At 57.6% G+C, this 16,388-nt stretch overlaps 3 protein-coding genes across 6 annotated transcripts in view; 2 read left to right on the plus strand and 1 right to left on the minus strand.

Annotated features, from left to right (window-relative positions):
- XKRX (XK related X-linked) overlaps window positions 1-3,435 on the plus strand; it is a 4,008-nt gene extending 573 nt beyond the window's left edge. The window contains exons 2-4 of the mRNA XM_010715416.3: window positions 4-159; window positions 1,596-1,855; window positions 2,418-3,435. Of these exons, the coding sequence (XP_010713718.2) occupies window positions 4-159; window positions 1,596-1,855; window positions 2,418-3,160 (1,159 nt within the window). The 3' untranslated portion in view covers window positions 3,161-3,435. The remainder of the gene's footprint in view (window positions 1-3; window positions 160-1,595; window positions 1,856-2,417) is intronic.
- A 109-nt stretch (window positions 3,436-3,544) lies between these two features.
- On the plus strand, window positions 3,545-9,184 carry NOX1 (NADPH oxidase 1). 4 transcript variants are annotated; one of them, XM_010715228.3, is made up of 13 exons: window positions 3,545-4,720; window positions 5,712-5,807; window positions 6,132-6,242; window positions 6,328-6,412; window positions 6,492-6,637; window positions 6,712-6,893; window positions 7,040-7,178; window positions 7,284-7,376; window positions 7,571-7,806; window positions 7,886-8,048; window positions 8,193-8,339; window positions 8,416-8,540; window positions 8,622-9,184. In XM_010715228.3, exons 1-13 carry the CDS (start codon window positions 4,676-4,678, stop codon window positions 8,746-8,748), a joined length of 1,695 nt encoding a protein of 564 aa, XP_010713530.1. In that variant the 5' UTR covers window positions 3,545-4,675; the 3' UTR covers window positions 8,749-9,184. The 4 variants fall into 4 exon arrangements, with proteins under 4 accessions (XP_010713530.1, XP_019473700.1, XP_010713528.1 ...); XM_010715226.3 differs by lacking the exon at window positions 3,545-4,720 and adding an exon at window positions 4,768-4,893; XM_019618155.2 differs by lacking the exon at window positions 5,712-5,807.
- Window positions 9,185-10,021: 837 nt separating this feature from the next.
- CSTF2 (cleavage stimulation factor subunit 2) lies at window positions 10,022-16,388 on the minus strand (the record flags this gene model as incomplete). The annotated part of the gene is made up of 13 exons (XM_010715417.2): window positions 10,022-10,441; window positions 10,713-10,838; window positions 11,038-11,315; window positions 11,607-11,758; window positions 12,113-12,254; window positions 12,845-12,904; window positions 14,230-14,292; window positions 14,606-14,729; window positions 14,841-14,978; window positions 15,080-15,199; window positions 15,323-15,459; window positions 15,746-15,915; window positions 16,270-16,388. Coding segments are annotated over 13 exons (1,752 nt in total), but the record flags the coding sequence as incomplete, so codon positions are not given.

Here is a 16,388-nt window from a genome sequence, read left to right on the forward strand (position 1 = left end):
CCACTCCGACGACCGCTTCTGGCTGGCGCTCACCATCTTCTTCGTGCTCTGCCCCTCCGTCCTGGTGCAGCTCACCCTCATCTTCGTGCATCGCGACCTCAGCCGCGACCGACCGCTCGTCCTGCTCATGCACCTGCTGCAACTGGGGCCCATCATCAGGTGAGCGCGGCGGGCACCCGGGCACGGCTCTGCACGGCACGACTCGGTTCGGTTCGGCTCTCCGGCAGGGCCGGACAGGAGCGCCGCGCACCTCTGTCAGCAGCGCTTTCCGCAGCCCAGCCCCTGCGCGCTCCGCTCCCCTCCCCGCTGCCTGCAGGACCCCCCCGGGCTCTCTCAGCCTGTTGCGTGCCTGCTGCCAAATGTGCTCTTCACGCGGCTGCTTTGTGGAGTCAGCATTCCTCTCGCTGTGGGTTTTACCATTGCATTGTTGGGGGCTGAGATGCAAATCCATGCTGGAGTGGCTGAAGGGGTCTGGGGTCTAGGGATGTTGGGCTGCAAAGGGTGGGACTGGGGGCTGCCACACCCCAGTAGGGACAGGAGGATGAAGGTGGATGTTGCACAAGCCGAAGAGGTGCTGTTCTCACTCCTGGGGAATGCTGCCGTGCCTCCCTGGCTGCTGTCATTGCTGTGCATGGGGGGAATGTCGTGCCGGTCCCACAGCTCACCCAGCGCCTGGCCCAGAGGGCAGCTATGCTAGGAAGCACCAGCACTGCAGCATTGCCCCATCGGATCATGCTGGATTACAGTGGCTGGCCCATTGCACTGAGAACTGCCACCAGCAGCTGCTGGGATGGGGCTCGGTGCTTGCAAGGGCCGTGCTGAGCTGCTGGGAGATGCTGTGCCAGCTCTGGGGCTGCAGAGCGAGCTCAGCCTGCTGGGGAAGGCTGGTGGGGCACTGTGCACATTGATTGCCTTTGGAGCCAGGTGCTGGGATGAAATCATTTTCCCATTAGTTTGGAATAGGCCGTGAGCACTGATCTGGCAAAAGAATCAGTTCCCAAACCCTCATTCCATTTGGGTTTGAAGCAAAGCAGTGGTTGTTTTCCCCATCAGTGCTCACAGACAATTACCTCCTGCTGGCCCTCGAGCAAGCCCAGCCCACAGGGAACCATGGCTGTGCCTGGTCCGTGTGCGCCGCTGGTGGGACAGTGAGGCCAGCAGGGCTGGAGAAGCTGACGGGAATGGAGGGGCTGGATGAAAACTGCTGTGCTGAGTGATATCAGGAGGCAGCAGGAGGCAGTGGAGGAGGACGCCCTCTCTGGAGCTGCAGGGTGCTGAGGGGACGCGCTCAGGAAGCCGTGTTATCTGCTCCATCAGACATCGGCTTCCACCCCACTCTCTGCTTCCTGCTGTTCCAACTGAGGAGGAAGTGTAGAAGGTTTTTGAGATCAAACACAACAGCAGAACATTTCTCATGCTGTTATGGGGTGCTCAACAGTGGGAAAACAGAGCCTGGGATGCTTACACCCTTCCTTTAGCTGCCAATGGAGCTTATACCAGCTGCGCTGCACCATCCTTGCTGCTGGCCCCGTGCTGGACCCAAGCTCTGGAGTGGATCGAGGCGCATTGGGGTGACAGTGGCCGTGTGCCCACAGGTGCGTGGAGGCCCTGGTGGTGTACTGCTGGTCGGGGCAGGAAGAGGAGCCCTACGTCACCATCACGCGCAAGCGGCGGCTGCGCAAGGGCTATGAAGTGGAGCTGGAGCAGGAGGTGGGCCACTCGGTGCGCCGGCTGGTCACCCACCGCAACGCCTTCAAACGCATGGCCGTCATTCAGGCCTTCCTGGGCTCCACCCCGCAGCTCACCCTGCAGCTCTACATCAGCATCTTGGAGAAGTATGTCCCCATTGCACGAGGTAAGGGATGGGCTGTGTGCTGGGCACAAAAGCTCTGCTATGGATGTGCGGGGCATGGTGGCATCTCAGGGATGTGGTGGAACCTCGGGGGTTTGGTGGAACATCAGGACATGGTGGTATTTTGAGGGTATGGGAGAGTGTCCTCAACTGCACACAGTGGTGTGGTATCCAGATGGGACTCTACTGATATGCCCCATCTGGCCCTGCCACCCCTTGCCCTCCCTGAACTTAGAGTACAACCCATAAAATTTAGGCACCTGCCCATCCCCTGGTTTGCTTTGCCCATGCTTTCCAGCCCACTGTAAAGCTGTAGAAGGTTGGGAAGAGCTGGCTGGGACCGAGATGATTCCAGCTCAGGTGTTTGCTTGCTCTATGGAGCCATGTAACCACATGGTGCCCTGCCCACATAAACACTGTTCCTATGCAAAGGGGCAGCATTTCTTGCTGCTTCACACCCAGGTACAAACCCAGCTGGGAAAAGAGGAAGAGATTGATTAGCAGAGTGAGGAAATCCCTGTGCTGCTCCCAGTATTATCTGACCCCCTGACCTCTCCTCCCACAGCCATCCTCATGGGCATCTGCCTGGTGTCGGTCACCTATGGGGCGCTTGTCTGCAATGTCCTGGCCATCCAGGTCAAGTACGATGACTACAAGGTGCAGCTGCGGCCTCTGGCCTTCCTCTGCATCGTGCTGTGGCGCAGCCTGGAGATCTCCACTCGTGTGGCTGTCCTGGTGCTCTTCAGCACCGTCTTCAAGCACTGGATCATCCCCATTGCCTTGGCCAACCTGCTGGTGGTCTTCTTCCAGCCCTGGGTGCAGTTCTGGCGCAGTGGCACGCGGCTGCCCGACAACATCGAGAAGAACTTCAGCCGGGTGGGCACGGTGGTGGTGCTGTTTGCCTTCACCCTGCTCTACGCCAGCATCAACATGTTCTGCTGGTCGGCTGTGCAGCTCAAGTTGGCCGACCGGGACCTCATTGACAAGTCACAGAACTGGGGCCGCTTGGCTGTGTACTATGTGGCCCGGCTGCTGGAGAACACGGCGCTGGTCATTCTCTGGTACTTCTTCAAGACTGATGTCTATGAGAACATCTGTACATTGCTGCTGGTGGTGCAGCTGCTGCTCGGCTACTGCCTGGCCATCTACTTCATGCTCCTCTTCTTCCAGTACCTGCATCCGTGCCGCCAGCTCTTCCGACACAACGTTGCTGATTTCCTGCACTGTGTCTGCTGCCGGCGGTCCCTGGACAGTGCAGAGCTCCTGGAGGCACCCCATGAACCTGGTGTGAGGCACAGCATCGTCTGAAGCACAGCCTGGGAATATGGACAAGGAGCTGTGGTGGCATGAGCCATGCTGAGGGCTCCATGGTGCTGGTGCCCTGTACTGAGCACCGGTACGGCCCCATGGTGTCAGGGGACAGAGCATGCCAACTGCCCGGCACACACACACAAAGGACCTATGGGGTGTGCAGACCCCAGTGGGGCATACAGCATTGGGAGCTTTGTCCCCACTCTGCTGTGACCCCAGAGATGCTGCTCCGGGTCTGTTTTGAGCAGTAAAGAAACTTTGCTGTGGCTCTGCATCTGGGTGCTGGCAGGCAGCAGTGACTCACATGGGTGGGGACTGCCAGGATGGGGCCAAACAGCACGCGTGCACGCTGCCCACGTAAACTTCACTCGTACTGCACCTGGGCAGGGGACCAAGTTATGTCCCTCGAGCTGGGGACGTGCAGTGCAGGCTCAGCAGCACAGCCCAATCTCTCCCAGGCTTAAGGAAAGGCGGGCCCCAATGCCCAGGGGTTATTTCTGCCTTGTCTGCCTCTTCTCCCTCACAACCCAAATGTCCAAAATCCCCAATTGCTCACAGTGAGGTAGAGAAGCAGTGCCTAACTCCCTGCGACATCCACCTGGGCAGGGGACCGAAGCTGTGTCCCTGAGCTGGGGCTGCAGTGCAGGCTCAGCAGCACAGCCTGATCTCTCCCAGCTGCTCAGGCTTGCACTTGTCCCGTGATGGAGCTGATAATGGGCAGGGAGGCTGTGGGCCTCTTCCTGCTGCTCCACCAGCACAGCTCTGGCTGTCAGCCGGCAGCGACCCCAGTTGTGACGCAGCGTGATCCTGCCCAACCTGTTCTCTGGCCACCAGGTGCCAGCTGCCATGCTGGCATGATGTGTGGGTGCTGTGGTGCTGGACGTCGCAGTGCTCATGATCCTGCTGCAGTGTGATCCCCCAGCAGCCATTTATAGGGCTGTCACTGCTGAGGGTGCTCAGCATCACTGGGTGCACAGCTGAAACATGCTGCCCTGGCGTGCTGAGCTCTGGCTGGCTCCTGGCACCAGCACAGTGGCACTGCTGTGCTCTGGGATGCCTTCCATCTTCTGCAGTTTTTCTCGTGAAAAGGCATCAGGGGAGGCCAGGGGCGGTCGTGTTTGCTAAGCAGAGCCCTCTCCAATTCCCTATCACCAGGAAGTTCCTGCCTAAAAAAAAGCACGCTCTGTCTCCAAATGCTACAGGGGAGGGGAGAAGCAGGCAGTGCCCGCACGTCCCCCTCTCTGCTGTGCCACCTCCACTGAGACCCCGTGGGACCCCTCACAAGGCTCCCCGGCACCTCGCCCTGCCGTCGGGCCCGCGATTCCGGGCTCAGACGGCGTTCCTGGAAGGAGTCTTTGTAATCGTGCAGCATTTCCTCCAAGACACCGTGGGGGAAAGTCCCCGCAGCGCCGTTCCCAGGGCCGGGGCCGCTCCTGGGGCTGCTGCCTCCATAAAACGCGGGGCGGGCGGCAGCGAGTTGCATTCGCTGCTGGTGGACGGAGACATCGCAGAATGGGCAACTGGCTGGTCAACCACTGGTTCTCGGCCGCCGTCCTTGTGAGTGCGTGGGGCTCAGGCTGCTGGGGGACTGGAGGGGCTGGGGGGAAAATGGGAGCTGTCCTGGCTCTGCCGTCCACGGAGAAACAAAGAACTCCACCGTATGAGCGATGGGCACAGCTCCGGGTGGTGGCTGCGGATCTCATGTAAAGACTCCTAGGCTGAAAGGAAAGGTGGGTCCCAGTGCTCAGGGGTTATTTCTGTCTTTTCTGCCTCTTCCCCCTCACAACCCAAACGTCCAAAATCCCCCGTCGCTCACAGTGAGGTAGAGAAGCAGTGCATCCCTCCCTGCGGCATCCAAAGCCAATGGATGGAGAGTGCAAAACTTGAAACTGCTGCTGCTCCGCTCTGCTGCTGTGGGCAGGGAGGCTCCCACTCGGGTTTTCTCCTCTCACGGAGCTGCTCGGTGGCGGAGGAGCTGCAGCACCCCCAGCACTGCTGCAACAGCAGCAGGCTGCAACATCCAGGAAACGGGGGAGGTGGGGATGGGTGCAGGAAATTGGGATATTTGCATATTTAAAATTGTTAAAGAAAAATAGAACTCAGGGCAGAGTGATTTTGGGAGCTCTGCAAAAGATGCAAAACAATGCAGCTCCAGTGCAGTGCAGAGCAGTGCAGGGGAGCAGGGCTGTGCTGCAGGGCTGGCTGCATGGTGAGGATGGCAGCTGCATCCCTGCAGCATTTCCTCCTCCCAGACCTTTCCGGCTCGGTATCTGCCCCATGCCCTTCCCTTTCTCAGCAGCAGATATTTCCTTTATCTTCCTTTCCTCATTTCTTGTACATGCAGAAAGATGGCAGTGACAGGACAGTTATTTTGCAACACTCCTTCCCACCCTTATTCCCATGTCCCATCTCACCTGTGATGCCTCAGAAGTAAGGGACTGGAATGGGATGCACTGCGCTGATGCCCTCTATCCATACCTGCAGCCATGTGCTGCAGGGTGAGAGGTCCTGGGGCTGGAGTTCCTCACAATCCTTGGTTCCCCTGCAGGCGGCCTGGCTGGGCATCAACATCTTCCTCTTCACATACTACTTTCTGTTCTTCGACCAGGACGAGCGGTACTTCTACACCAGGGCCATCCTCGGGGTAAGGTGCTCCCAGCAGCACCCTGTCTGCCCTGGAGCCCTCCTGGCTGGGCTGCGGCAAGGCAGTGGCTGCAGCACCCCAGAGCCATTCCTTGTCCCATCCTCTTCCAGTTCACCTCTGCTCAATCCTAATCCCTGCCTTGGTCTCTGTTCCCATCGCAGCATCACTTCATACCAATACCCATCCCACAGCCCCAGCCCAGATCGCTTGGTCCCTGCTCAGCGTTGCTTGGCCCCATCCCATCCTGGGGCACTCAGCCTGCAGGCAACTGCACCTTGTCCCTGGCACAGCAATAATCACCCATCCCTGTCTCCATCTCCCCAGTCTGCCTTGGCGTGGGCCCGGGCATCGGCCAAGTGCCTCAACTTCAACAGCATGCTGATCTTGCTGCCCGTCTGCCGCAATCTGCTCTCCTTCTTGCGCGGGAGCTGCTCGGTGAGTGCCCATGGGCAGTCCCAAAGAATGTCAGTCCCCATCCCTGCTTCCATCCCAATCCCAACCCTGCCACCTCTCCTTGCAGTGCTGCAGGAGGACGCTGCGCAAGCAGCTTGACCACAACCTTACGTTCCACAAGTTGGTGGCCTATGCGCTGGCCCTGTTCACAGGTAGCACTCTGCTGCTCACCTCCTGTCCCCCCTGAGCCCTGTGGGGTGACAGCAGGTGACCGCCTGTTCCCCTGCACAGCCGTGCACACCATTGCCCATCTCTTCAACCTGGAGCGCTACAACTACAGCCAGCAGGCCAACGATGACAGCCTGCATGCTGTTCTTTCCAAGATGCACCTACAGAACAGCAACAAGTGGCTGAACCCCATCCATTCCAATCAGACGGTGAGCGCAGGTCCACTGCTGCCAACCCCTTGCCCTGTGCCCACCCTGACCCCATCCTCCTGCCACCTCTGCAGACCGTTGAGTACGTGGCCTTCACCACCATCCCAGGGCTGACCGGGGTCATCATCACTCTGGCGCTCATCCTCATGGTCACATCCTCCACTGAGTTCATCCGCAGGAACTACTTTGAGGTCTTTTGGTACACACACCACCTCTTCATCATCTACTTCATCGGCCTCGTCATCCACGGTGTCGCGTAAGGCTCCTCCTGCAGGCTCTCAGAGCAGCAGAACAAGGGGCAATGGCCACAAATTGCCACTTTGGTGGCTGCATCTGCTCCAGGATGATCTGGATGCAGTCCTCGGTGGGAGGGGGCCCCATGCTTAACCTGCCTCCCTGCAGCGGGTTGGTGCGTGGACAAACGGAGGAGAGCATGAAGGAGGTGCACCCACAGCGCTGTGCTGAGTTCCTGGTGCACAAACCCAAGGAGTGCAGGCAGGAGTGCTGCAAGGAGCCTGAGTTCGGCAGCATCCCCGCAGAGGTAGGGATGGGAGTGGGGCTGCAGGAATCCAGGCCTTTGCATACTCTATTAGGAGGAGCAGATGGCCTGGGAGGCTCCAACCCCTTGCTCCTCTCCACCCCACAGTCCTGGAAGTGGGTTCTGGCTCCCATCATCCTCTACATCTTTGAGAGGATCCTGCGCATCTGGCGTGCACAGCAGAAGGTGGTCGTCACCAAGGTAGGTGGTGAGGTGGTTGCATGGTTGGTTTAGTGAGATCTATTGGTGATAGGTGGATGGTTGGACTGGATGATCTTGAAGGTCTTTTCTAACCTTCGTCATTCTGTGATGGAGGAGGGCAGGGGCTGCTGCTGTAGCTCCTACACAGGCAGCAGGGCCATGTGGGGCACTGAACCCTGCTGCCGGCCTCACAGGTGGTCATGCACCCCGCTAATGTGCTGGAGCTGCAGATGCAGAAGAAGGGCTTCCGCATGGAAGTGGGGCAGTACATCTTTGTCAACTGCCCCGCTGTGTCCCTGCTGGAGTGGCACCCCTTTACCCTCACCTCAGCACCTGAGGAGGACTTCTTCTCCATCCACATCCGGGCGGCTGGGGACTGGACCGAGCGCATCATTGACACCTTCCAGCAGCAGAAGCTGGAAACTCCCAGGTAGCCTGGGGAGAACCCCAGTGGAGCCCCTCAGGGGTTGAGGAGACCATGCTTCTTACCCAGGCCCTCCCTTGGCCAGGATCGAAGTGGATGGCCCCTTTGGCACGGCCAGCGAAGATGTGTTCCTGTATGAGGTGGCCATGCTGGTGGGAGCAGGCATCGGTGTTACCCCCTTTGCCTCTATCCTGAAGTCCATCTGGTACAGGTTCCAGCAGAATGACCAGACTCTCAAGACCAAGAAGGTACTGAGAGCCCCATGGAACCAGCTGATCCCATACTATGGGTTTCTCCATGTTCAGAAGCACTTGGCTTCCCCATGCTTGATATCACATCTTTCCCCTGCTCCAACTCGAGTAACACTTCTTCCCCATGCCACCGCATCCCAGATCTACTTCTACTGGCTCTGCCGAGACACGGGTGCCTTCGCCTGGTTCAATGACCTGCTTGCCTCACTGGAGCAAAAGATGGCTGAGTCTGGCAAGGCAGACTTCCTCACCTACCGGCTCTTCCTCACCGGCTGGGACACCAGCATTGTGAGTTGGCTGTGGCTGGGCACGGCTGCAGGGGGCTGGTGGTGGCCGTGGTCCTCATTCTCTCTGCTCTGCCCAGGCCAACAACGCAGCACTCAACTTTGACACAGTCACGGACACAGTGACAGGTCTGAGGCAAAAAACCATATTTGGGAGGCCCAGGTGGGACACTGAATTCTCAGCGCTGGCCACAGCCCACCCCAGGTGAGATATGGGGGCCTTGGGGTGTCGATACCAGGAGGCATCCCCTGGTCCCCAACACCCACAGCCCCTCGCTGCATGCAGGTCGGTGGTTGGTGTGTTCCTGTGTGGTCCGGAGGCATTGGCAAAGGTCTTGCAGAGATCTTGTCACCAGCACTCCAGCTTGGACCCCAGAAAAGTCAAATTCTACTTCAACAAGGAGAACTTCTAAGCGGGAGCCAGGATGGGACCACGGGCAGCAGAGAGCAACCAGCCTGCTGCTCTCACTTCTCTTTTTGAAGCAACTCTGCATGGAATGAGCATCAGCTGAAAAGCATGTGCATGAGAACCAGGCAAGACAGCGAGATCATCCTTCATAAGGAGAAACTCTGGGTTCACAGACTCTGCCTCCTTGACCCTACAAAGGGTCCCTGTGAGGGGAAACGAGCCCCCCATGAGACATGCATCGGGACGGACCAGAGCAGCACGCAGGTGCAGACCAGCAGGAGGCAAGGGGAACCCAGCAGGCTGGGCAAGATAATGGGGTCAGACATGGCACCAGGGCACCAAGGGCCAAACACACCCCTATAGGTTTAAATGTCCCTCTCCATAAAACAGTACGTTAAACTTGTTTTTCCTTGCAATAAAAGCCATGGGTGGTGTCTCAATCTGTGCAGGTGTGAAGGAAGCCCACTGTTTGCCCCCCTTACTGGGCTGCAATAAAAAGGCAATAAACCCTCGGGGGTGAAGTGTACGATGGTGAGGCTGGCTGTCTGCCAGCCTTCTCCCTCCACAGAGGCTCACAGGCACCAAAGAGCCAAGTTTGCACCAACCACCAGGCACAAACCAGCACACAGGCAAACTTCAAGTGCAAAGATAACAAATTCTGCTCAAGCATATGTGCAGAGGAGGAGAAAAACACCCTCCCAGGGCAGGCAGGTGTGGTAAGCGATACAGCAACTGGATACAGAGCCCTTCTGCTCTTGTCATCAGGGATAGAAAGCTGAGCTCCCTGTCATGCCCTAGAGGAGGGCACAGCCAGGCTGACCTGCACCATAGGGCACCCACTGTCTCCTGGCCTACGAGCTGCTGTCACCGGCCAGACACCTTCCCTGGGCAGCCTGCTCACCCTGTTTGGTAGCCAGCACATTCCAGCTGAAAGGTGCTAAAACAGTACCCATGGAGCTTAACGGTCCCCCAGAGTGTCCTCAGCCCCAACACTTGCTGCCCAAGCCTGACAGCCCATCTGTCTCCCCAGGTGACAATTTCAGCTTCCTGCATGTGAGTGCCTCCTTCCATGTGCTGCTCCTGCTCAGCTCATCACCCCAAGGTGCTTTCTACTGCATCCCTAGTAAACAAGAAATCCCAGCTGTTGCTCCTGCCCCTGTATTGCTGGGAAGATGGTGAAGAACCTGAGAGATTCAGCCTAGGACAGAGATAGGCCAGGCTGTTCCCAGCAGTCCTCCTGCCTATGAGGGACCATACAAGGCAATCTGAGACACAGCTTTACTCAAATCCTCCTCCCATTTTATTTCAAACATCATAAAATATACACACAGAAAAAGGAATGAATTGGGAGGGAAAACCTTGGGTGGCAAGGAGAAACCTCTCCCTAAACGCAGCATCAACTCAAACAACAGGAATTGGCTGCCATGGAGCACCTTCTCTACCCAACACACACCTGCCAGGCCTGTGAGAAGGGGAAGGAAGTGAGCATAGAGAAGAAAAGCAGGGCCAACCTGCACTGAACAGCACTCTGATTCACTGCAGGGGAGCAAGTACAGGCTTAAGGACATCACCTGTCAGGGTGCCCCTGTGGATTTCTGGATTTGCTCCTTTAGAATAAGGATGCTTTGCCGTTGCTCTGGGGGCAGCATGGCGATCTGGTCTGCTGTCAGCTGCAGAACCTGCATGATCAGGGCCGCCTGAGGAGAGAAGGGAGAGTCAGAATTGCTCTCTGCCAGCATAGCCATGGGTTACCACAGCCAAGAAAAAGGTGCTGGATGGATTAAGTTTCCTCTGCAGCAGGACCACGGAGCTGCCCAAGCTCTGAGCAGAGCAGGGTAGAATAACCTCCTGCTTCAAATGCAACAGAAAAGAAAACAAGTTCTCTGAAGCATGGTTGTCTTGTGCCACGGTAAGGCACACAGAAAGCACTACTCCCATTGTCTAACCCCTTCCCACCTGTCCACTCACCTTCTCATGATCCTGGGGGGTGACCTGGCTCTGTCCAGGACTAAAGCCTCCAGGCTGACCAGCTCCCTGGACCCCTGCCCCAGGAATGCCACCTCCTTGCATGCCAGCCCCTGGCATGTTAGGAACCTATGGGTACAAGAGAGGGGATAAGGACTGAGGGGTTCCTGGACTCAGCCATACAGACACGGGAACATAAAGCAGGCTTTGTACTTCCAGGATACACTACTTTGCAGGAGGTCTTCCACCTCCAGCAGTCACATGCATATCCCTCACCCAGCTCTGCCCACAAGACACCATCAGTGCAGTCAGCCACACAGAGCTGTACCTGGCGGGGCCCCTGTGGACCGCTGGCTCCCATATTAAGTGGTCCGGGACCCTGTATGCCACCTGGCATTGGACCACGTGGGTTGGGACCAGGCCCTCGAGGCTCCAGGCCTCGGGACTCCATGACCCTGGCCTCCATGGCCCTGGCTTCAAGCACTCGTGGCTCCAGGACCCGTGGCTCCATGCCCCTTGGCTCCAGGCCCCGCGCTTCCATCACCCGGGGCTCCAGCCCTCGTGGCTCCAATCCTCGCGGCTCCAGCCCTCGGGGATCTCTTCCAACTGCAGAGGAATGACAAGGCAAGCTGTAGAAGGGAGTAGTGCCATGGGGTTACGGGAGTGAGCCCACTGCCTTCTCTGCTGGGAAGCTGGCAAATGCCAGGAAGATGTAGGGCTGGGGAAAAGGAGACATGCCTGGAAGAAGCCCCTTACCCTTTGGGACTGTTCCTCATGCCTTAGGTTCATTTCACTGCCCAGCCCCCCTTTTAAGTCTTGAGTTGAGGCAGCGAGCTCCACTCTGACCCTCTGTCTGCATGCTTTAAGCCACCCGTTATTTCATGCCCCCTCTCTCACCTCGAGCATCCATCAAGGGCCCCCGCGGCTCTCCCATCAGTGGTCGGGGTTCTCCCATGGGTCCACCCCTCATCTCATGAGGGGGGCCACGACTATCGTGGCCAGGCATATGATGCATAGGGGCTCCTTGGTGGGGTGGCCCAAGGTAACCTCTGATGCAGAGAGATGAGGAGAGCAAAGCAGGAGGAGGAGAAAAAGCGAGAGAGTGTAAATCAGACACTGGCTTGGCACAGTCTGGGCAGAGCGTTGGGATTGCCCCCAAAGCCGGCCGCTGGCAAGGCTTGCACAGGGATGAATGCTGTCAGTCCCATGTCACAGGGCTGCTGATAGCACCCTGGGGATGCCCCATCCCTGGAGAAGGGGACAGGTCCCCATGGCTGGCAGCACACAGGCCTCCAACCAGGCAGCAGTGACTCCCGGAAGGCTCGTGCCATCCCTGTCCTTAGTGAGATCACCCCTGGGCAGGGAACAGTGCAAGGGGCTCCTCTCCTTCCCTCTCCCCTCACCTGGGCTCCACATCTCCAGTGACTGAGAGCAGGGTCCCTCCACGAGGGTCATTCGGGGCATCTCCCAAAAGGCCTCGGGGCGGCGGGCCACTAGCAGGTAGAGGTCCACGCTGCATAGGGGCCCTCGGGTCTGGCATGGGCACTGCCAGGGAGACATACAAGAACTTGTGAGGACCTGCACAACCAGTGCTGCGCTGAGACTGTCCCCCAGCCCCCTCAGGGCTGGGACATACACTGCCTCTCTGCTTCCCGACACAGGCAAGTGGGCTGTGCTGATTGCTGGGGGAGCAGTCCCTTGGATAAGGCCAAAGAGCACAGAAGCCCCTTCCCTGGATGCTCACTACATCATTCTCTTTCCCCCTCTGGTTCTATCTCAGGCTTCTTACAACATCAGGTGCTCAGAGTGTGGGTGCCCGTTGGCAATCCTAAGAGCATGGGCCAATGTGAGACCAGGTGCAAAGCAAGACCTGGAAAGCTCCTGTCAGGGAAATGGGCTGGATCCTAACTGAAGACCCTCTGCAAACAGGCACTCATTTCCACTGGCGACAATCTGCACGGCATTATCTTGTTCTCTTCTCCTGCCCCCAGAGGAACGCCTGCATCCTCCTAACCCTGCCAGGCTACACGGAGTGATGCCAGTCCCCAGCCCTGAGCACAGTGTGGTGACAGCTGCTCTCCACAAACTGCACAACGAGCTCCAAGACAGCCTGGAGCAGGCAAGCGCCGCGATACCTTGAACGCGTTCGATAGACGCAGGCCTGGCAGGTCCCACGGGCGAGAGCTGCAGGGTCCCTGGGCAAGCAGCAGGAAAAGAGGGAGAAGAGCAGACACGTAAATAGTGTATGCACACATGCACGCAGCCCTGGGGATGGTGCTGTCTTGGCCTGTAGAATCACCTCTGCTCCCTGGCATCCCCCAGGACACCTGTTGAGAAGATGCTGCCTGCTGCCAGTCTGGCTGTATCAGCAACTTCCACCAACAGCACATCTGCCACCACAGGTATAGAAGGCAGCTTGGCACAAAGCGCCAGGCTGGGCACAGCCCTTTCTTTTCTCACTTTGTGAACACGCAGGGAGTGGAGTGAACCTTGCCACAGGAAGTTCTGCCAAGAGAATTGGCAGAAATTGGCGGCCCACAACAAGTCAGCTCCTGCCCCTGCCTGCAGCTGCCTTGGGCACTCCCCAGCACTGGTTTTCTGTCTGCTCTTCAAAACCTTTTGGGTATCAGTGAAACTGCCAAGAACTGCAGGATTGTTCTTGGGACGATGGTGTTCACTCTGAGAATAATGACAATCAGCTGCCTTTAAGACACTTAAGACTGGAGGAATTCAGAACAGGTTTGCCACTCTGCTGACACAAGACCTGAGATACAAATCTAGGCGACGGAGATGTCAGAGCCCTGCTTGTCTTACTACTGGAAGAACAGGAATGCCTCACTTTGGTTGCCCTAAGCACGGGGCAGCCACTCAGTGCTGAATGGCAAGGAATCCAGCTCCAGGGCTGGGCTGTACAGACCGTGCCTGCAGAGGGAGTGAGGGCCAAGCAACTGCCCGTTGCAGAACTCCCTGCCAAGCCTCGTACTCACTATCACAAGCAAAAGCAAAGACCCAGCTCCCTCTGCTGGGCACGGCACAGAAAGCACAGGGAAACACAGGCAGACACTGCAGCAGTATAGCTGCTTCCCAGCATCCAGGCAGCAATGAAGCAGGGCAGGGACTGGAGAAGAGCAAGCTCTGCCTGCCCGCACAAGCATAGGGACAGACACGGGCTCATAGAGAGATAGAAAACACAGGCACATCCTGCCCAGTGAAATGGCAGCTCTCCTGGCTTCCAGGATGCATCTGCACAAAACAGTGTAGAACAAGCTGGAAGCAAACTCGTTCCTAGGCTGGAATCCTGGACGCAGGAGAGCTGTTACCACAGCCTTGCACCTAAGCGAACAAACTCAGGCATGGCCCAGTGCTATAGGAGCTGCCACGTCTCCAGATGCAGCAGCAACAAGGCTGCACATAGCAAGCAGAAGCTCTCGCTGTGCAACATTGTTCAGAACCTGTAGCCTGGGCCCCTGCTGGAGCAAGGTTCACATGATACGTGGCATAAACTTAACCTCTGATGTACCTTGTCCGCGCTCCAATGGCACAGGCCCTCCTCCAGGCATGCCGACCTGCGGCTGCAATCCACCTGATGGGGAAACAGCAGAGATAAGACACATTTGTTGTTGTTCCTATGCAATCAACTCACTCCTTTGGACCCAAATAACTACCCTCTCCCAGCTCCTGGGGCAACATCTGGAGATTTATTTTCTTGCTGTTGGTTGCCCATGGAGATAAGCCAACTTTCTGAACTGCCACTGACAGCAGTCACAACCACTGCATGGAGTACAAGTGTCCTCATGAGGCCCAGCCCTATGGTTATGGGAAGATACAGTGGGGCTGTCTGCAGGACCCACATGCCCAGGGCCTGGACACCGCTCAGTCAAAACCCACACACTCACCTCCTGGAGCCATGGGGCCAGGGCCAGGGCCCTGCACAGCGGCTGCCATCTGTCCTGGGGCTGGCACTCCTCCCTGCATAGGTGGCTGCATCAGAGGGGGAGCGCCATTTACATGCATGCCACCCTGTCCAGAAAAGAAACCAGGCCTCAGCAAAGCCTGTCAGCCCAGCTGGGAAACCTGGGCTGGTAATGCCACCGCTCCCCAACATGGTACATGTGCCCCAATGGCTCTTACTATGGGTTGTGGCTGGGATGATGGAGTATTCTGTGGGTTCATCTGGGCATTAGGCCCTGGCCCAGGTCCTGGTCCTGGCACAGCCTGCTGGTTTCCTGGGATCAGAGGAGGAACGCTGGTCTGACGATGCAGGATTTTCTAGAAGCAGAAGAAGGAGAAAGGAGTTATCTTCCACTCTCCACTTCACAACAGGTTGCTGCCAACATCCTACTAGCCCCAATCAAGACAGAGGGACAAACCAGTGCAATCTCCGGATCGACGATCCTCATTACCACCTGGGCCTGTAGCAGGGCATAAGCCAGCTGTGGGTTCTGCAGCAGCATGTTCCTGGCTTCCTGAGGGCTGTTCTGGACACACAACTGAGAATACACATAGAGATCAGCACTCTAGCAAGGCATGATATTGGGCTACCAGGGCACAGGCAGTTGTGGTAGAAGGTGCTCATGCACAGAGCAGGGAACATAACTCCCTTCTTCACTCACCTTCATCTGCTTCATCAGTTCAAACATCTGCTCAGGTGGCAGACTGGCCACTGCACGGCTGATGGACTCAGGCGCATCCTCAGGATTGACAGGGTCCCCATAGGGTGACTCTATGATAGGAGCACCTGTGCCCAAGCCTGCAACAGAGTTTGAGATATAAGCCGCAACCTCAGAAGGCAGTGTGAGCTGGTGTTTAGAAGTGGCTGCTCATAAGAAGGGTAATGCCATGCTATTAATGGGAGGCAGCAAAAGCAAGGAGATTTGGAAGAAGAAAACAGCCAGCTCAGCCCACATCCCCTCTGCAAAGCTGTTTGCTGGGTCACTTGGAGCAGGCCAGCACTGCCAGCCAGGTACGTACTGCAATGCCAAGAAGGCCAGGCCCAGTACAGCATCAGTGTTCTCTGGCACAGAATTCAGACTCACTCTTCAGCTCCTCCTTGTTCTTCTCACTGGCTGCATTGTCAACACGGAGTGCCCTCCCACTGAACTCCCGTCCGTTCAGGTTCCGCATGGCACTGAGGGCCGTCTCCTGGTCCTGGTACTCACAGAAGCCATATCCCTTTGGTTTTCCTGTCTCCCTGTCATACACCAACCTGCACAGCAAGAGGAGAGCCATCACCATTGAAGGCAGCCTGCAGCTGGGAGTGAGTAAACATTCCCACAGAACTCCTCGGTGCTCCTGTTCTGCACCCATGGCTCTCAACAGAGCACAGTTAGGATGCAGCGAGGCAGCTGGTCCGGCCGTGGATACAGCACGCCCACGTTCACGCCGCAATGCTCGGGCTCTATCCCCAGCTCTCAACACAGAGCACGGCCCTCACGCACCCCCAGCACACGGCAGCGCTGCCGGCCCCACGCGGGCCCAGGCCTTGCGCCCCTGTGCCCGTTTGAGGGCCGCTCCGCCGCGCACGGAGGGGGAGCAGAGGGGACGACCGAACCGCTCTCACCTGAAGCTGACCACGGGTCCGACCTCGGAGAAAATGTCCTTCAGCTGCTCCTCCGTGGCCTCGTACGGGATGTTCCCCACTGCGGGAGAGAGACGGCGGCGCTCAGCCCGCGGCGCGGA

Source organism: Meleagris gallopavo, chromosome 9, assembly GCF_000146605.3.
Source record: "Meleagris gallopavo isolate NT-WF06-2002-E0010 breed Aviagen turkey brand Nicholas breeding stock chromosome 9, Turkey_5.1, whole genome shotgun sequence".
In the NCBI taxonomy this organism is placed as follows: Eukaryota; Metazoa; Chordata; class Aves; order Galliformes; family Phasianidae; genus Meleagris; species Meleagris gallopavo.

What these genes read in the sequence shown, in the direction of transcription:
- NOX1 (XM_019618154.2), top strand. Translation starts at nt 5,607, where the DNA reads ATGGGATGCACTGCGCTGATGCCCTCTATCCATACCTGCAGCCATGTG. An exon ending in ACACCAGGGCCATCCTCGGG is followed by an intron (nt 5,808 to 6,131) that starts GTAAGGTGCTCC and finishes CCATCTCCCCAG; the next exon opens with TCTGCCTTGGCGTGGGCCCG. An exon ending in TCTTGCGCGGGAGCTGCTCG is followed by an intron (nt 6,243 to 6,327) that starts GTGAGTGCCCAT and finishes CTCTCCTTGCAG; the next exon opens with TGCTGCAGGAGGACGCTGCG.